At 39.6% G+C, this 14,940-nt stretch overlaps 1 protein-coding gene and 1 long non-coding RNA gene across 4 annotated transcripts in view; one reads left to right on the plus strand and one right to left on the minus strand.

Annotated features, from left to right (window-relative positions):
• The window catches only part of LOC127535077 (uncharacterized), a 198,264-nt gene that overhangs the window by 157,065 nt on the left and 26,259 nt on the right, over nucleotides 1–14,940 (plus strand). The gene's annotated exons all lie outside the window — the stretch shown is intronic.
• banp (BTG3 associated nuclear protein) overlaps nucleotides 1–14,940 on the minus strand; it is a 38,716-nt gene that overhangs the window by 19,518 nt on the left and 4,258 nt on the right. For all 3 annotated transcript variants that reach the window (XM_051952005.1, XM_051952007.1, XM_051952008.1), the window contains exons 4-11: nucleotides 14,704–14,903; nucleotides 14,360–14,449; nucleotides 14,032–14,204; nucleotides 12,646–12,885; nucleotides 9,055–9,213; nucleotides 6,391–6,512; nucleotides 4,767–4,838; nucleotides 2,421–2,465 (exon numbers count right to left, since the gene is read on the minus strand). In XM_051952005.1, the coding sequence (XP_051807965.1) occupies nucleotides 2,421–2,465; nucleotides 4,767–4,838; nucleotides 6,391–6,512; nucleotides 9,055–9,213; nucleotides 12,646–12,885; nucleotides 14,032–14,204; nucleotides 14,360–14,449; nucleotides 14,704–14,903 (1,101 nt within the window). The remainder of the gene's footprint in view (nucleotides 1–2,420; nucleotides 2,466–4,766; nucleotides 4,839–6,390; nucleotides 6,513–9,054; nucleotides 9,214–12,645; nucleotides 12,886–14,031; nucleotides 14,205–14,359; nucleotides 14,450–14,703; nucleotides 14,904–14,940) is intronic.

Below are 14,940 nucleotides of genomic sequence, written 5' to 3' on the forward strand. Positions count from 1 at the left end.
ACTCATATCACTTTACAGACTTAATCAAAGCATGAGATTAAAAAAATGAAAATATGAGAACTTTTTATTGGACTAAGCCCCCAGAACCTGCCAAGGGAAAGCCTTTGTTCAGTTTTTAGTTCCTATGTCCTGTAGTGCTTTGGCATCCTTATAAGAACTGAAGCCTACAGACATTGAAAAACACAGCTTCAACTTGTGAATGTGTTCATGCATGTTGTGCATGTCATGGCATATATAATGAAGAAAAGCTACACCCGAGAGAGTTAATTGAAATATGTAAGAAAAGTTCATGTACTCTATGAACTGATCTGAATAACTGCTGGAAATGTGTGTTATGACGCAAAATCTAAACCAAACTCTGGCCTAAACTTGTTCCAAGATCCTAGAGAGAGACACAGAGGAATGCTGCTGTCAGCTTCAGCGAGGAGGTCATCCGAGTACACGAGCATGAGTGTGTGTTTGCGTGTGTGAGAGAGAACGAGCATGAGGATGTGTGGTGACGAGCTCAATCAATTGAAAACACACACAGAGCTTTACGGCCAATAAAACAATACAAATAACAACAAGAAAAAACTCATATAAAGCAGATGCAGCCACATATCACAAATGTGAGCACACACAGTTAGCCAATGGATCTTGAACCTATGAACAAACTGAATGATTGAGTTCATAATCAGACAATAAAACAAAGAACTGGGCAGCTGAAGCCAGATGGCTGCAGTCAGTGATTGGCTTCTAACTCTTTCTCCACCCAGGGTTCTTACATATTGCATAGGAGTGATGATTGTGCAGCACTGGTGGTCCACAAATTCCTTAAAAAGTAACACTATTGTAATTATCACATTACTACTTACTGCATTGGAATAAAGCATTAATTTACTGACCGTATAAATACATCTTGAGCCTCTTATGTAAGTCTCCCTACTGGCATAATACCTACTATTATTATTATTACAAGCAGACTTTATACAACTGAGCCAACAAAACGGTAAATATAGCTCCCAAAGTCTGAATTTAATGCTGTAGACTATTTTTGAGTATTTTCACTACAAACCTTGTAAGTAAGCAGCAATGTGGTCTTCCGGTGCCTTAAACACGAGAGGCTGTGTTTGTGGGGGCGTTTTGGACAAGGTAAGCCAATACGGCTGTCTGATTAATAATTCTACAACTCTGGAAATATGTCATGTGTCACTTTAACCTGTTTGCAACAACCACTGAGTAAACGTAAAATTATGCCGGTTGTGATCCATCCAGAGTAACTGATCAAAAATGTGCATGTGCACTGATAAGTTTCTGACTGGTTTCTGACTGGTAGCGTTGATTGGCCACTGCTGTGCCGCACCTGCATGGGATGTTGCCTTGGGTGAGAGCAAAAGTTGAGCAAGGATTCAAACTTTACATCCGACTGCACGCTTTTATGTCAGAGCTGGCTGTGTCAGCAACCATACTGTGCCAACGTGGCAGGCGTATGGCAGCAGATGCAGAATCACCCCTGAAAAGGGATCAGTGGTCAATTACCCTTAAGGGATCACATGGAATTCATTGACTTTAAAAATAAATAGCTATATTTTCTAGTCATGACCCAACAGCTAATCTGTGTAGCCTCCATTCAAGAAGACATTACTCTCCATGGCTGTTACATAAAAACACCTGTTGTTACAAAATAACACAAAACAGCACAACCACCAGAGGGGCAGCATGAGAAAGAACTTCCTTCCTTAAAGCCTAGCTTCTAGACAAACACGCTGAAATTATCAATGTGAAATTACGGTTGTCTTCAGGCATCCATATGCGGCTTGCAATGTTCATACATAGACCGGCTCTGCTTTGATCAAGACTCATTTGGAAATCAGAGGAAAGGATAGAGAAACAGGAGAGGAAGTCCAGATACAAATGGAGGAGGGAGAGAGATTAACAAAGACACAGACATCAGGAGGACACAAAAAACACTGAAGTGTTTGTAGGTATGAGTGTGTGTGCTGAAAGGAGTGTGTAGTTGTACGCTTCCAAACAGTGTGTCTCTATTGTTTCCAACTAAATGGCAGAGTGTGGTGAAAAACAAAAATGCTTGAAAAAGCAGTTTTTCATTTGACAACAAAAAGGACAACTAACTTCAACACTTCAGTACATTTACATTACCTGGCCCATTGAATTCATTTAGATCACATATCAATGATGTACCAAGGTGAAGCACATTCTCCTGCATGACTAGATGCTCCATCATCTTGCTTCCATTTGAAAAAGTTACAGCTTGCAGCTGTAATACTTACAAGCGATGCAAATGGCTGGTTTCAGCCAATGTTTGCAACAGATGTGAATCACAAAAGTAGGAAATGATGTCGATATCATTTTATCACTGACAGCGTGCATTAATTAGTGTTTTATAACTTCTGTTTAAATGACTGTAAATGCATTCTTACCTGTCCATCCTGACCAACATGCACCTGGTGAATCTGGAGGTTTCCCTGAAATATAGAAATCATATGTCACACTAAAGCCTGAAGCCTTATATACATGTTAATTTAACAACTTCCACTAGCAAACAAAGCCATTAACCAGCACACTTTTTGTCCCGTTTGCCTCCACCTGCGTGACAGGTTAGGATTACATTTTTGCAGTATATTTTAAGGTAGTTGCTAAGCTGACCGATATTCAACAAAACAGTGTCAACACTTTTGGTGTCTGCCAACCCCTGCTGCTGAGAAACGTTGGCAGACTAGTGTTTACAATGATAAGATCTGAATGCGATGTTCGTTTCTTTACATCAACAGCCATATCATTTCAGGCTACATTGCAGCTCCTGTAAACAAAAACAGGAATGCATTTGCACTGGCATAAGCTTCTCACAGTCTGGTCAAGATGCGAAGACCACTAGAATATCTCTGAACACCCACAGCCATATTAACAAGACTATTTGAAAGAGGATATTATAGAAGTCATACTTAGCCAACCTCAAGGCTCAGCTGTTTTCTCTCTTGCTAATTGTATTTCATGTATATATGCAATGCTGTCTGTGCAGCCATATGGTCAGAGAGCAGTGTAATCTCTCAAACAGCTCATTTCCTTTTCAAGCACGCTAAAACCGATGTCGTTGATGAAAGGGGCCCATTCCTAATGAAAACATATTCTGTGAGTGGCAGTTGGGAGAAGTGGGATTTTGTTGCTAAGCTTTGAACTCCAAAAAACAAACAATATCATGGAATAGGAAGGAGAGAGGAGAAAAAAAATCTGGGCTCAGCCACAAAGAGCAGGAAAGGCTTTAGAGCTTTTCTGCCTCCAATTTGCTCTGTCTCTCTCACTCAATTGTGCATTTCTTCCTCAGAGTGTCCTTTAGCACTCGGAAATGAGAAAAACACTTGGTTAGAGGTGTCGGTTGCTTTTGTACAAATGTCAAGCTGACATGCGCGTGTGGCATGTATCATGTACAGTATGTGATTACAAGTATATGTGTGTACACAGACTGGCGCCTTGAAATAAATCTCCTTCCCACATCCTTGAAAAATCATTAACGATGATGCTGATGCGGAAATTCCTCTTTAGTAGTCGTTGTGGTTTGGAGTTAGATTTTGATTTCAACTGGCAGGCTGTGTGTACATGCAAAGATGTCTGGTGGAGGAAATGAGACACCTGGGCATTATGTGGAAAAAAAAGTCATAGCCTTATGCGTAAGCCAGCAGACATATAAACAATATGATGCTCGTTGTATAAACTTTGTTTTTTTAAAATGTACTAATGTCTGGTATCACTTGGGTGCATAATGCTGGGAAAGTGGTTTGTGAGGGCAAACAAAAACATACAGAGCCCAAAAGGCACATAAATATTAATGACTCTACCAAACTAATCTGACAGATAAAGAGCAACAATTTGCTCTATTAAATTCCTTTTCTTTATTTTAGAAAGAAATTAGCTTATAGTCCACAAAATGTGAGTTGTGCAAACACAATTTCAGTGATCACAAAGAAATGGGAATTACTAAATAATTGCAACAATTTGTCTTCAACACACCCGTGCATCATCATAGAATTTGGTAGCTTGGTAGGGTAATACACTGATCAACAGTGCTCCACGTACCGTAGTCTAAATAACATGTAAGAACCTTGTCTGTTAGCTTCTGTACAATTGTACTGCAATTGAAAGATGTAATGTGATGCAAAAGTTTGCATCTTGAAGCATCCTTTTGTTTGTAAGTTGTTGTAGGTTGAACAATAATCAGCCAGAGTTTAATGAATAATTTCCATCTATCTATTATCTATACATCGCTTAATCCTCTGTAGAGCATCAGGGTGATTTTGAGATCCGAATATTCGGATCTTAAAATAAATATTCGGATACCACCGTGACGACTGAATATCCAGATATTCTGATATTCAGGTCCAGCCCTAATAATTTGATTGACATAATTAATTCAAATCTATATATTTTACCACACCGTAGCTAAGTTTCTTTACACTAATATTAAAGCATGAATCTACCTGCTCACACAAAAACTATGGGCAATTTAAAATAGCCAGTCAAAAAAGGCAAATCTAATTACAAACCACACTCACAACATACTGACATTCCCACACTAACAGAGACAACATTAAACTCTTCACAGCAGCCTCTCCTTTCTCAAGAACTTAACTGCAACAGTTATATCCACAGTGGGAGACAAATTCTCCAGAGTGAGGCTTTTGCTGAGAAAATTACTACACCAAGAAGAATGACTCAAGAAAAGGAGTGGTTCATTATTTCTTTCTCTGTGATACACACATATACACACTTACCTCACTGTCCTGTGTGATCTGCACCTCTTCTCCTTGTGGGACCTGGGCAATATGCAACTGTCCCTGTGGAATCTAAGAAACACAGACAGAGAATGAGAGACAGAAATACATAAATTTAAAAAGGTGAGTTTGTGAAATCCACCTACAATTAGAATACATTTATACAATGTGGTCAGATAGTCTTTATTGTGCATAATTCCCTGTTTGGGTTTTCCCAAACTTTGCTTCCTTGGTAAGCTGATGTGGAAATGGCCAGTACGAAAAGGAATGAGGATACAGCAAACAAAAACATTTAAATATTCATATAGACGTGTCAGCACGAAAAAGACAGACATGGAAAAAATGTGACTCTCTCCTTTAAGTTTAGTTTAGGCTGTAACACAAATAATGCCAAGAAAAACAATTGACAAAGCTGCTCTAGTGTACTAAATGTAAACCGGAAATGTAAAATGTTACTCAGTAATTATGGAATGATGGCTGTAATGCTGAGGTATACTTGATTTCCTCTACTGCATTTGCAGTACTCATAAAATTTTAGGCTCAGCTGCAGCTTCTAATACTCAGGTGTGTGCCTGTCAGGATGGTAATAACTGCACAGCGAACTCCTGACGAGCGCTCTCTCTCCCACCTTCTCCCCAAGTTCTCTTCCTGCCTGTCCGCCCTCTATCTTTGATGCCTATTCATTCCTTTCTCAGGAAAGTCACCTATCATCAGTGCCGCCAGACCCATGCATCATGTAGCAACGCATTAACTGGAGAAAGACTCAACGCAGTAAATTATGTGATAGCTTTGTAGCACTGTCATTACATGCAGGTAGTGCACCAACGAGAGTGGAAATTATTTCTCTGTTGTTCCCATAGCATTATCAAGCACGTGTTATGGCTATAATTACTTTTTCTTTTTTTTAAGTTGGTAATACTGACTTTGTGATTCAGACACGTGCACATGTATACTTGGGAAAGAAAATGTACTTTAGTTTCCTCATGAATAACCCCTCATAACAAACATTGTCTAATAGCTTCAGTGTGGCTCTCACTGGTTGTTTCAATACACAGAATGACTGTAATCACAACAATAAACCCTCATCTAAAACCTTTAATTCCACAGGTACAACGTAACTTTAAAACTCGGATATCTTTCGATCAACGGGCCTTTATCGTCCCTTAAATTATCGAGTTGAGTGATTTCAGGGCACAGGGAACGACGAGGTCCAGTCATTTCCTCTCCATCAGCCCACTCATAATGCTGCAGTGGGCCTGAATGTGACCTTTAAACATAGCATCTGTACATGACCAGCCCATCACTGACCATGACTCACTCCTTCATTGACATAAGTTGCATTGCATTACTTCAGAATGCTGTATGTGTCATTGTAGTGGGTGGTGTGATCTGTCCCAGTACACCATAAACCCCGCTCTATGAGACTCTTATATGACAGCAGTGGGGAAAAAAAAGACAAAGAAAAACAAATTTCAGGAAAAAAAATGAGAAAAGGAAAGCTAATCGTAAGATAAACTCTGATAAATATTGTAAGAGCAAAGGATAAAGACTTACTGGTGTGTCAACAAAAGTGTTTTCTGATAAATCCTGAGAAAGACTGAGGGATGAAATGTCAGACACTCACCACCTGAACTTGTCCATCTTCGCCAATACGGTGGAACTGGACCTGCTGATTGGCCAGTGTGTAGTGCAAGGTCTGCTGGGTGGCAGTCTCTATGTGGGCTGTTTCTTCTGTGATTCCTTCCTCTGGATAGGAGGACAGGCAGTATGGTCATTTGTGAGCTCATGTGTGCAGTGGAAGTAGGTCATAAATACAGGGCAAGTGATTCCAGCACACATAAGAAATAAGGATGAGGTAACTAAAACACAGACACATACACAAACACGATCATGCAAGGGGCCTTAGCAAACTTTTTTTTTAAAAAACTGGCTAATTCCCAGACCATCTGTTGGATAACGCTATGTTTATACTTCATCAAACGCCTAAATACACAACAAGGCCTCTCCAGATATCCATCCAAACACACAGTCTAGCAGACAAACACAAACTCCAGGGTTCAGTCGAAACACCCGCTAACACAATAGCAGTCTGGAACCCCTGTGTGGACCTTCCATCACCCCGCACAGATTTATGCCAACCCAAAGAAATCAAGCCGCCATATCAGCAGTGAAAAGCAGCAGCAACCTGAGTAAAAGCGGAGTCTACGCAACAGGCCACAAAACAAACAAAATCACATCTCCTCTTGTTAGATGTCAAAATGTGGAGCAACAAACAGGCTATTTAGAGGAAATGAGGTTAACGCTGCTAAGGAACACAGTCTGGCTCCTCTCTCGAGCATAAAAAAAGCAGAATGTAGGTTTCATTTACAGCAAACATAAATGACACATTATATACATCATACAAGATCTGTTAGTGGTACACTGCTTTGTAAAGCAAGGTTGTTTTCCATCTTTAGTTACTATGACTACATACTGTATTAATTAAATAATTCTCAGAACTTTAATTTGTCAGGTGGCTGATGGAAGCAAATGGTCCGATTTGAGCTTTATGTGTTGGTTCACCAATAAACAATGATTTTGAAAACATAAAAATTGCCTCTTTCCTGTCCATTAATCAGATTAAGAACAGAATGTCTGTTTGTGTGTTTGTTGCATGTTGGTGGATGCACCCTCTGAACTAGCATTTGTGTTGTACACTGTAGGGTGTGTGTGGACTGAGAAGGCAGAGCCTGACAATCCATCCCTACTGTGAGCTCACAGGATATTTGGTTTTCCCCTGCAGTCTTACTTTTCCCTGGTCAGAGGTGAGAGGTGATGGCTCACAGGGAACGAAGGACAGCAGCCATTGTGTGCAGATTACAACCATCTGCAGCAAAACACCCTGTATCCTGAAATAGTTTTCATATAGCTGATGAAATAACAATTGCCTAAGTTTGCTGAGTGTGATTTGCACAGTATTTGCATACAGTGCTGTTCCTGTATAAAAATAATAGGCACTAAAATAGAAAAGAGGGACTTTATCTAATTTGCCTTTTGGTGCAAAGCAGCCAATCTATATAAACAAGTTACTAGTAAATTGTGAAACTTGATAGCCCAGTCATCATGTCAAAATTGACCAATTGATAAGCTGCACCAAATATATTTACCCATGTGTAATACCAATGAAAAGCCTCCAGGTGGACTACTCTGTAAACTTTATTAGAAATGACTAATCGTTATAGGCTCCATATTAAACTTTGGTCATAACCATAACTGAAGCTTCCTCAAAGTGTGAAGAAGGAAAAGGCATCACAGTGATAAGGAGTTTCATATTAATTCAGCACTAGCTCAAAGTTTGAACATTCAAATTACATTTTGCTGACAGCTCAAGATTAATACGTTTCATAACTATGAGTCAACTAAGGTCACATTCTGCTATACTGAACCCAATGAAAACTTCAGACCAGTGGTGGTGTAACCAGCATGTATGCAAAAGAATTAGCAGCAGATGTCTGTTTCTGGTAGGGTCTGTGGCTGATTTTCACAACTACACACCTTGTTTGATCATAAAACAACTGCAGAAATGTTGCAATGTTTATCATCTCATTGACATATGAGCATGGAGGTAGGTATTAGTTTTACAGATTGTACAGATAAATGTGCTCACTCCCAGAGCAACTTACAAGAAAGATGTCAGATGATTCCCAAGTGCATTGATTTCTACAACACAAAGACCAACAAACTTAAAAAGGTTGGTGTGAATTTCAAAAAAAAGACTTAGCGTTTAACATGTTATAGTTCACTGTAGTCAAACACTCAGCCATTCTGCATGTTGTTTTTTGCTGTGCCTTCTGGCTCACACTGGCTTCAGCTGTGATCCGTTTTTATCAGATGTCCTTGTGATATGTAGTAAATACTCTGGAATAAAGGCAGAACTATGTTTTTTTTTTAGGGAGCACCTTTGAAAAAGCTTAGATTTCTTTCTCAACTATGCATCATTTTCCTGTGGATTCTATTACAGAATCCTTATCTCTGCATCTCTGACAGCCTCTCTCTATTTCTTTCTCTCACTATCACACAACTTGTAGGTGGCAATAATATAAAGCCTGAATCTTAAAGCATGTACAGTAGTCTAAAGAAAAGCGGAAGTTCAAGCACATGTAAAATGTAAATAAATATGGTGCTGCTATTATGTATTTTTGTAGCTATAGCCACAAACAAGGTGATATCCAAGATACATTGTGCCATGGTCTCTAGGTGCATGAAGTTAGAACAGTTTACAGCCCTGTGATAATAATCTGTACTTTACCTGCTACTGTACTGCGAGGTGTGCGTTTGGAGAAGCTCTTGACTGCCAGACTCTGTCCACGCTGCTTACGTCTCCAGGCAGTACGACACTTTGAGTCAATGCTTTGCTTGATGCGATACCAGTCTGATTCCGAGATGCCAAATTTGTGGAACAAATGACCTGTGAAGACATGGAGAGGTCAAAGGTGATTGCATGTGGCATATATTATATTGTTTGTGTAGTCACATCATGTCTCTAAACTGGCCTTTCCCAGGGCTTTTTTAATCAGTTTTCTGTCTTTTCAGTCTTCTTGGCTAAGAAATGTTTCCCTCTTACATTTTCCTCCTCTCTGTTTCAGTATGTAAGAAAAGAAACCTAAACCATAATTAAACTTGTGGGTATCATAAGCTGCAATACAAAACTTAACACAGAACAATTCACTAATCAGAACTTTGAAAGAATGAAAATGTAAGGTGGACAATATCTGTGGAAAATATTATCCTCCAGTGTCTACCTATTTTAAACCTTTAAGATGGCATTTCCTCAGTATGTACTGGGTATAACAATGTCCATGATTTATTACTGTCTTTTATTTATGTTGCTTTTTAAACAATACAGTGTATGGATTGCGGGGTGGGGTGGTTTTGGGTCTTAATTTCTTTCATGTTATTTTAATTATTTGTCTGTTTGTAAAGCACTTTGTGCTACAACTGATGTATGAAAAGTGCTATATAAATAAAGATTATTATTATTATTATTATTATTATCTTATAATGAAATTAAACATAGAAATAACTGTGTAGCAAATTCGTTGTATAGCTCACACAGTAATAATACATTACAATAATGCTTGCAGGATGTAAAACTTGGTTTGAGTTGTAATACAAAAAGCAGCTGCACAAGAGGAGATATACACTGTACAAATTAAGCAGTTTAACTGCTAACTGGACAGGCTCTTTTCAGTGTAACCATGTCACCTATAACCAATGCAAACTTGTTATTAAAAGTGAAGGAAACAACTGTTCTGATTTTGTTTATTTCTATTCCACATCTTTTGACAAGTTAGCACAGGTCTGTGACTGTCCTTTACCCACTCTCAGTGGAGATGTGTGCAGGCGAGATTGGATGCAGCTGCATTTAGTGGCTGTGTTATAAACAGTTTAAAGGGGTGAGCCCCTTGACAGCTCATTTCTACATGGGTTAACAACACAGCTACAACCTGAGGATAGAAAATGAGACAGAGGAGGAGGTGAGGGATATCTGCGGATAGAGGGATGACAGCATACGGCAGCCCTTTCGCACCTGATGGGTCCTGTACAGGCAGGCAAGGCAGGTGCTTCATTCCTTCTTGTGATTTTTTTTAGGCAGGCAGAATGAGTCACCCAAAAGTCACCTGGCCCTGCTCCAGCCTCTACATACCTCTGTGTCAGAGCAATTCTGCATGTAACACACAGCCACATTGCTGAGAGGAAATGCAGGTAACTGAGTATACAAACCTGTGTTTATAGTTCAAATGGCCACACTCAAAGGCAGGGAAAAGCCATGATATTGTGTGTGAGGCAGAGATGTTTTTTTAAGAGCATTCACTTTCACACGGCCTCTAAATGCAGACTTTCATAGTATTGCACATAGTTGTTCACAGTGAAAGTGTCACAGAGAGTTGCATAACAAAAATAAAAAGGAGAGTGAGAGAAAGAAGTACAATACCTGACTTTTTTCTCACCTCTGTATAGTTGGCCAATCATGGTTGGAGTGGGAGTGACAGCTGGATCTTTTTCTTTCACAAACTTAGACCTAATGGTCAACACAGACCAACACTATAAAGGTGTGGGAGTAGGGAAATTCCAAACGCTATCCAACCATTTGACAAGCAGTTTGGACAGGGCATTAATCTCACTTTATGTCTACATATGCCATGGGAGGATTTATTAAACTCTATAGGACAAGTTACAGCTAAGGATGCACAATGATATTGCCAATATTAATGGTATGATATCAGAAAATATGTAAAACAAAATACCGGTATCAGTCCAATATTAACACTGATGGACAGATAACGCCTGATTGGGTAGAAGGTTTGTTAGAAATAGTTACACTGAAATATATCTGGTAGGTTTTCCATCAAAACTGAAATTGTTTTGTCCAGTAAATTTGTACCTTTGAAAAGCAATGCATTGCATCTCTGCACCTGCCAGCACGCCATCACAATATTGGCAGGCATAATAGGATGGTAATTCCACTACATGAGAAAGTTAATGTCTGCAATTAGGTGGATAAAATGTGTGCATATATCAGCATCTGCAATCTGCTAAAATAAGTTGAAGAATATCTGCAAAGATTACAAAATTCTTGTAATAGTTGACAGCTCCTCTTAACACTGCAATAAGAATGATGTAAATATAGTATATGGTCACAGGACTTTCATAAATATCCATCTGTCTACCAGTGTAAATCTGACTGTGCTTAATCTGGAATCAAAGAGTTCACTGAATTTAGAGCGACTCCATTAAGACCTTTCTTGCAGACATGTGCTTGTCATTTAGAGTCTGGTATGTTATAAAATGTGTTGCACATTAATGCGTGTGTGCAATGATGAATGCATGTTGTTGTAACCTGCCTTGGGAATAGAGACTGCAGTCTATTTCTGTGTTCTATTCAGTGCTGCTTTGTAATGAAATGGGGATGAAATGTGGGATGGTCTCAGAGAGTTCATTTGATGCCATAAGGAGGCAAGGCTTTAAACCCAGCAGAGTGAAATTTATTAGTGTAATTCTTACCAGGGTTTCCGCCAGTGTATTGCAGGACCGGCAACCCACCGGACCTAAGTTGACCCCCTGACATTTGTATAAAACTACAGTTACAGTGAAGTAGCTGGGAGCAGATATAACAGTTGGAAAGCTCACCAGCGACATCCGTTGGTTAAAAAGTGAACACACTACAGAAAAACAGCTGGTCTGAGATCAGTGTTGTTTACCTTCATTTTACAGTGACTTTCAACACTTGGCACACCCAGCTATTACAAGCTAACAGTACCTAACTACCTTAGCTAGCCAAGCAGCCGGCAGCTTTGCCAGGGTCAGTTTGTGACATTTAAAAATAATGTCAAGGATGAAATGTAGAAGTCAAAAAGCCTTAGCAATGATGGTGATCGCAATGGGGAAGAGACTGCTAACACGCGGCTGCAATGGTGTATTGGCCATCCCAGCGGACCATCAACCCCACCCCGACTACCCGGCACAACTTGGCAGAACTATGCAGAAACCATATAATAATCATGAGATAAACAGTGGTTACCAAATTCTGAATTGGCACCTACTACAGGTTTATTCTGGTGATTCAGTTTTCGCAAACTGGCAAGTTCAAACTGCTCAGAAACACTTGCCAAGTACGTAAGTGTCAGTTCCAATGAATATTTATAAGAACATATTTTTTCTGGACCTCTAAGATGTTCAGGAAGTCTGTCAGTGTCAGCAGCAGTGTATTAAAGAAAGTTGTTTATGTAACTAATTTGTCAAGAGAATAGTGTTTACCAAGAGGTCGACCTCCACTTTGTCAAAAATGAAGTGAAGTAAAACCTTGTCAGTAGTAGAGGGTAATGGTTTTAGGACTCACAGCGAATGCCATAGATCATGAGTGGGTCCAGCTGCTTCTTTCCATGTTTTCCCTGCCCAGACAGATTTGACATGGCTTGGACCTCCCGGTGGAACAGATAGTCTAGCAGCGTCAGAGCCATTTTCTCGGCTGTGCGGCAATTTGTGCTGATGTGAAGCATGTCAGCTGGAGACACTGCACAACGAACTCGCATCTCTGGGTTGTTCTCATCTCCCAACCAGGTGCCGGCTGGATAATCATCTGAAGAACAGAGAGGGAACAGTTCTTAAATCACAGCTACACAGAAGTCTTTCATCAAATCTGTAGCTGTTAATAATACCAAGATGTGGGGCATCATGCCAATTCTATCTAGCCTTCCTAAGTGAAAAAACAAAATACATCCATTCTATATAAAGGTGTGGAGTCACGGGCTGACAATACTACATTGGTACAGAGACATACAGGTGACTCATGAAATACAACAGCACACCCATGTGGTAGTAAAAAAGAAGTGAGTAAATTGTGGGAAAAACTTTTATTAAATGTATTGAAAAGGAGAGAATGTGGTTTGGCTGTTTGTTCATAGCGTGTGTTAGACACATGGACCATCTAGCTAAAGCTGACTCACACAGTTTTATCATGCTAACCCAGAGTTGCAAATAAATGAATAGTTGTTTGGCTTTGAAGATAACCAAGAACTTCCCATCTACTTAAAATCTACCCAACCAACAACCACAGCAAATGCAACAACAATATGGACTCCATTTAGGTTTGCCCAGTTAAAATGAACTATTTTCTTTTGAGTTCAGCCAGAACCACTAAGTAAAGCTACTGAAAACACGGAAGACCAATTACAGCAAGTATCCATACAGGCTGAGGTAAAAAGGCAGAATCATCAAACTTGACACATAAGCACAGTTTGCTTTGTAGTTAAAGCAGAGATCAGCCGAAAGAGTCACATTAGGTGCATTAACTAAGTGTAACCCTGCCAAAGCAACACTATTCTGCTATCAGTGAAATGGCTGATGTGCCCTTCTCAGGGTGAAAAGCCACCAAAGAATTGAAAGTCATGTGGGTACAGCAAAGAACAATTTGTTAATGTGAAGTACCACGTTTAAGTTGAATGTTGTGTTGCTTTTTAACTGGAGCAATTCTGCCCTAAAGTCTGATATCGTTCACTTCATAAGGAAAAACAAGATTCTGAAACCTGTAGCTTTTCATATAGCTACTCAGTCAGAGAGGGTTCTACTCAACACCAGTGACAATGCGTGCCATTTGGCTTTTAAGTGAATGCAAAATCTAATAATGACAAATGTAACAGAGCACACACATGTAAAGTTTTAAAAGCAGTCAGAATAACACACATTTGAGTGTGTCCATTTCTATATCAACAGTGTGAAGTCATACCTTCTGAATTGAGTGTGATGAGTGTAACATTCTGGCCGTTCTGTGCACTGCTTGACTGACCACCATTGGAAACAGTGTCACTAGCCTCTGAGCCACTGTCCTGTTCCTCCTGACTCTCTTCGGGTCCTGGCACCTTTACTAGGATTGTGTTCTGTCGTCTTCTGGTCACCGCGCTGCAAAGAAGCACAATATACTGATTCCATTGCCTGAACTGAAAACTGGGGTAAGGCACTGAGTGAGGTATATTTTAAGTACATTACTTTTCAACAAGGCAGTTTGTCAGGACAGATTTGCAGCATACAGCATGCTGTCCATGTGAGCCACTCACTTGCTGAGCAGGTTCTCCAGTGGAGTGTCTTCCTGGCTTGAGCCTTTTGGGTGTTCACTGCTCACTATCACATTTGTTTGAGGGACAACACTGAGAGAGAAGGGTAAAACACATTGTAACTAGCAGATAAAACACATTCCCATTAATGCATGCTTTTTACAATACACTTAAAGATAAACTTAAGTAATATGGTTCTGCTATGACTTACAGTATATTCACAACAGATTTTTAAAAAATTGTTAAAAGGATAATTTATCTGCATATTAACAGAATATGTGCACATTGTCTTTTTAATCTGACTGACTGATTGAAATTATTTCAATAGACAAATATTTGGAGCTAACCATCGCACTTTGTTCCAAGTCTGAGTGGCCCCTTGAGGTGATCCAGCAACCATAGGAACCTGGATAGGACTCTTGGCACAGGGTATCATGCTGTCTAGCTTGCGTCCAAGGGCTTTACATGTGGCATCCAGAGAGTGTAGCTTTGATTCAATTTCCTCCAGTCGTTGGCCGACTGATCCAGTGAATGAAACCAACAGGTTCTGAGAACATGAATAATAAAACATGGTAATTTATCCC

Source organism: Acanthochromis polyacanthus, chromosome 8, assembly GCF_021347895.1.
Source record: "Acanthochromis polyacanthus isolate Apoly-LR-REF ecotype Palm Island chromosome 8, KAUST_Apoly_ChrSc, whole genome shotgun sequence".
Taxonomy (NCBI): Eukaryota; Metazoa; Chordata; class Actinopteri; family Pomacentridae; genus Acanthochromis; species Acanthochromis polyacanthus.